This window comes from Gastrolobium bilobum, unplaced genomic scaffold (genome assembly GCF_033153095.1).
Source record: "Gastrolobium bilobum isolate Gb01-03AN ecotype WA unplaced genomic scaffold, APGP_CSIRO_Gbil_v1 utg11542, whole genome shotgun sequence".
NCBI classification, from domain to species: Eukaryota; Viridiplantae; Streptophyta; class Magnoliopsida; order Fabales; family Fabaceae; genus Gastrolobium; species Gastrolobium bilobum.
The window spans coordinates 222,045-227,188 of record NW_026898298.1 but is presented as its reverse complement, the minus strand read 5'-3'; the positions used below and the strand labels follow the sequence as shown (position 1 = coordinate 227,188).

The following is a 5,144-nucleotide window of genomic DNA, read 5'->3' as shown; positions in this document are numbered from 1 at the left end:
AATTGCAATTGAATTTCTAATCATTATGAATTATCGTCTAGAAAACAGCACATATAATTGATAAGCTGTACCACAGATTACTAAGAAAGGTAGTTGACTACAATCTTCACTCAAAAACTACACACCATTAAATTTACACAATTTCATTCCCACAATCCACTTTACTAGTCTAAAAAATATAGATTTAACTAAGTTTACCCCAGACCCTTTAATTTGTTTTTCAGGTGCGTCTTCTAATTAACAAGAAGTAGTCTTAAGCATGAATCGTTTAAGGATTAGGATGACCTCTTCTGCAACTTGTGAGTATGAATCATGTGTGAAAAATCCATGTTGGTTCCCCTCAAACTCAACATATTCAATGTCCTTCCCTAGTTCTTTTAACCTTGATGCATAGTCTGCTGCCCTATCCTTAAGCAATTCATTGCCACCTACAATCACCAAAATAGGGTCAAGCTTCACTTCTCCAAGATTTGGGCTGCCAGGTCCGAATGGATTCGCCAATGGGTGGTCTCTGGTCTCTCCAACTGGCATCGACATCCTCCAAAATCTGTTTGAAAATTAATATTTAATACTTTTAGCATGCTTAATTGTATAAAACACACACGCACACACACATATATCTATATATAATATTCCCAATCACCATCCTACCTATTACAAACTTTAATATTTCATTGTCACCTATTTGATAAATGGGATAATAGATTTTCATATTATATGAATTCGAAGTTTTCATGCAAATTATATATTCTGAAAAATACATAATTATAATATTAATTTTTTTATATTATAATTATATATTTTCTGAAATACATAATTTGTCGCATGAGAAAAAGGGACCCTTGATAAATATAAATAGCACCTAACAATTGACTTTATTTGTTGTGAATTAGAATATTGGATAAGGCTCAGAATAAATAAATGATTTCGAATTGGAACATATAAAAGCATTGCATTTTGCTACAATACCGGATTAGGTATATCCTCTGGAAAGTGAAAAAGTTTCTACGATTTTTATCTTTTTTAAGGATGGAATCTGAAGTGCGTTGATGACTGGCTGGGTTCTTTAATGTTAAATGAGTTTCATGTTATAACCCACTTGTTTTCGTAGTATTTGTTTATTTAATAAGATAGGAAATATTTAGATTTTGATTAATCATATTTTTTATTAATTGTAGGCATGCATCTCACAATATCTCACCCAAGTAATGGAAACCTATATCGAAAAAATAAAAATAAAAATAAAAAGTTCACGACAATGACGTTTCACTGTTCTCCACATATTAATGGACAAGTTTCTCTGATAATGTTGCATATGGTGGGACGAAGGCACCACGATGTGACACAAAGAGGTGGAAGAGGGACTAGCCAAGTGTTATCATTAATCACTTTAATTTTGTATGATTGATATGTGCAAATTTTGGCCTTTCCAAACATCATTGCCGTTTTGATTTCCTCACGTTTCCAAAACAATTCTCATTTAATTTTTCTTTCTGTTTTTTTTTTTAATTTATGCTCATGAAACGAGTTGACCAGATGAGTGAAGGTCATAATTTTTTTTTTAAATAATTTCACAAAAACCCTGCTAATGCCATTTTATTTTTAATAAAACTAAATAGAGGAAAAAAAAAGCCTTATAAAAAAAATAGAGGAAAAAGGAAAAAAAAAATCGTTCAATGCATAATTCTATACATATAAATTAAAAAAATATTGATAATATATGTAAAACTTAATAAAGTGGATATTCTCACCCAATAATTTTACTTACACTATTTCTTTATTAAAGTTATCAATACTGAGAAAATAAAATTTTCATAATTAATGCTTATAAATGCGTTAGATTATGCCATATCTCTCAAAAAAACAAGTGTCAAGTTATTTTTGTGGGTTTATTCGTAGACACATTTATGAACTATGAGAGGGAATTATAATGTGAATTCTAAGTAACAAACAACATTTTACTTCGTAAATATCATAATTAATAATTTTGTTATCCTTACCTGTCGAGTAACTCAAGGTTCAGCATTTGTTCCGGTGGACCTTCCTCGGACTTGGTTCGAACCTCCCCGCCGAAAAACGGCGCCAACAGAACGTAACCTCGTATCCGAACCGGGTCCATCTCCCTTGAACCGGATCCCAACCGAACCGCGAGTTGGTGCGCAATGTTCCCGCCAGATGAGTCACCCACGATAAAAACTCGGTCAAAGTCAACGTCATCATTCAACCACGTGTCCCCACCAATACCGTCTTCCTTCAAGCACAAACCCTGCCGTTGCAGCCACCTCACGGCCTCCACGGCGTCGTCAACCGCCGCCGGAAGCCGGTTCTCCGGTGCCAGGCGGTAGTCCGGCGCGACCACCACCGCTTGGAGTCCAGAGGCGAGGCGCACGCAACAGTTGTGAATATGGGGCCACGTGCGTGATCCGAAACAGAATCCTCCACCGTGGAAAAACATCACCACAGGGAGCTTCTTGTTGTTGTCGTTGTTGGAAGAGTGTTGGGGCTTGTAGAGGCGAAGAAAAAGGTTGAATCTCTTGTCGAAGAGAATGTCCTTGAAGGTTACGGTGGATTGATCTTCAATGGCGGAAACTGGGAAGTCTATGTTGTTGGAGCGGATAACGGAGCCATCGCTATAGAGTTGAAGGAACCCCATGCAGTCCTCAACTACGTGCGGAAGGGAACCCATTCAAATTTTTATTATTGTGTTGTGTGTTTGCGAAATTGCTTGTGTGAGTGGAAATGAGACACTACCAATGTATATATAATTCCACAATGGTGGTGGTGGTAGTAGCTAGGTCTGCTATTAGTGGGGATTATTGAGGGTCATTATGTAATTTCAGGATAAGATTATTCAATTTGCTGCCACATTTATCCTTAGCTATTGGTTCTTTTCTTTTTTCCTTTTTTCCCCCTTTGAATATAATTCCTTAGGTAGTTAGATTAGATGAACCGTCGTGACTCTAGGAATATTTAATTTGATTAATCTGGAAGGGTACAAAGCTTTTGGTGAAACCTTATGCCTTAAGTTGTTAAATTAATTAATATGATATAAGCATGCAATACAGTCAAGCGCTTGTGATGGACGTATAATTGCAAGTATGAGGATATGAGGGAAATTATAAATTGCAATGCCTTTGGGGAAATGAGACAAAGATAGGGGGATTTAACATTGAGTTGTGTCTCCCACTTTAAGTCGATGTGTGTGTGGATTGTATAGACAGTTAATTTAATTAACAATTGTAATAAATAATAGGATAATTGAATGAGGCATTATTGAATGTTCAAATGTACAGAACATATATATTAATTGGGGTAATGAATATTCTACACATGTTTACATGCCAAATGCTAAGTGCCCGTTTTTGTCGGTTTTTTTTTTTTTTAATGAATGAAAAATAAGAAAATAAAATTATTATTAGGAGGTGTTGAGAGGAATTTCTAGTTTTTTTTCCTCTCTAACAATATTTTTTATAGTTATTCGTCAGTTTTGTCTATTCCACCTATTTTGATCTGGTTGAGTTGAATATTTTAACTCATCAATTTAATACGACGTTGTGGGTTAAAGTTAGTCAATCTTTGAAAAAAGACTTTTTGACTTTGTTTCTTTTGCTTAGCCCCACAATAAATTAGAGCGTTACTATTATGTCACTATTTTCAGATTTCAAATATTCTAGAATAGAAATATATTAATAGGTTTCTATTTTATTTTAATAGAAGAAAATTCAACTTAATATTAAATATAAAAAAGTGGACAAAGAATATTAAGAAACAATTCAAAAATAGAATTGGGAAAAGTGAAATTTTAGGAGGAATTATTAGTTTTTCCTTAGAGTTCGATTCCTTCTTGCCAGTGTATAATGTGTTAGATTTTTTGTTTTAATGTAAGGTAATAAGTATATTTTATTTGTCATGCTAAATTTTTATGATATTCCATCTTGCCATTTTTGGTCGGTTATTTTTTTTAACGAATGAAAAATAAGAAAATAATATTATTATTAGGAGGTGTGGGAGGAGTTTCTATTTTTTTTTTGCTTTCCTCTCTAACAATATTTTTTATAGTTATTCGTCGAGTCAGTTTGTTTATTCCGCCTATTTTGGTCTGGTTGAGTTGAATATTTTAATTCTCCAATTTATACGTTAGTCAATTTTTGAAAAAAACTTTTTGACTTTGTTTCTTATTTTAAACCCCACAATAAATTAGAACGTTACTATTATGTCACTATTTTCAGATTTCAAATATTCTAGAATAGAAATATATTAATAGGTTTCTATTTTATTTTAATAGAAGAAAATTTGACTCAATATTAAATGAGAAAAATATTTGTCCTTTTAAAGAACACAAACTTAGGTCCTGTTATGGAATATTTCCATATCCTAACCACCTACCAAGGATCCCTTACAGGATAATTATTCAATTATCCTAACAATATAAAACAGTAAGGCAGGATCCCTTAAAGGATAATTATCCAATTATCCTAATAATATAAAACAGTAAGGCAGCTAAGGATAGAGTCCCTATCTCAACAGAAAGGAAGTTAAATCCTACTACGACTGGGAGATCTACACAAGCCCAGGAGGTAACCCTTATAAATAAGAGATTAAAGACCTCAAGTACACACCTTGAACTCATTTACTACTTCTGCCCACACTGTGCATACACTCACGTCTCGGTTATAAGCTCATTGCTTGTGCGCAGTGACGGGAATAATGGCTATAAGCCAACGAAGATACCTATCCATAGTATGAGCGCATACCATACGATATAGCAATACAGTCTTTTCCGGACCAAACATGTCCTTTTACGAGAGATATAGACACAAAAAGGTAAGATCTACATCTTTATTTTTTCAGTGAGACTCACACCTTTTTGTATCTATCTCTCTTTTAAAAGAATCTAAGTTTGTGTCCTCTAAGAGGACAAACACTTTTCACATATTAAATATAAAAAAGTGGACAAAGAATATTAAAAATTAATTCAAAAATATAAATGGGAAAAGTTAAATTCTAGGAGGAATTATTATTTTTTCCTTAGAGTCCGATTCCTTCTTGCCAATGTATAATGTGTTAGATTTTTTCTTTTAATGTAAGGTAACAAGTATATTTTATTTGCCATACTAAAATTTTATGATATTCAAGATTTTTAT

General features: G+C 33.1%; 1 protein-coding gene across 1 annotated transcript; it reads right to left on the bottom strand.

The window, feature by feature from the left end:
- Window positions 1-237: 237 nt before the first annotated feature.
- Window positions 238-2,686, bottom strand: LOC133314643 (carboxylesterase 15). Its single transcript, XM_061516148.1, has 2 exons — window positions 2,001-2,686; window positions 238-547 (listed from the first exon to the last, which is right to left on the bottom strand). Exons 1-2 carry the CDS (start codon window positions 2,684-2,686, stop codon window positions 238-240), a joined length of 996 nt encoding a protein of 331 aa, XP_061372132.1.
- Window positions 2,687-5,144: the final 2,458 nt, after the last annotated feature.

Bases quoted from the DNA above. Each gene is read 5' to 3' on its own strand.
- LOC133314643 (XM_061516148.1), bottom strand. From the start codon at position 2,686: ATGGGTTCCCTTCCGCACGTAGTTGAGGACTGCATGGGGTTCCTTCAA. The intron at 548-2,000 runs GTAAGGATAACA...ATTTTCAAACAG, and splicing joins AACCTTGAGTTACTCGACAG to ATTTTGGAGGATGTCGATGC.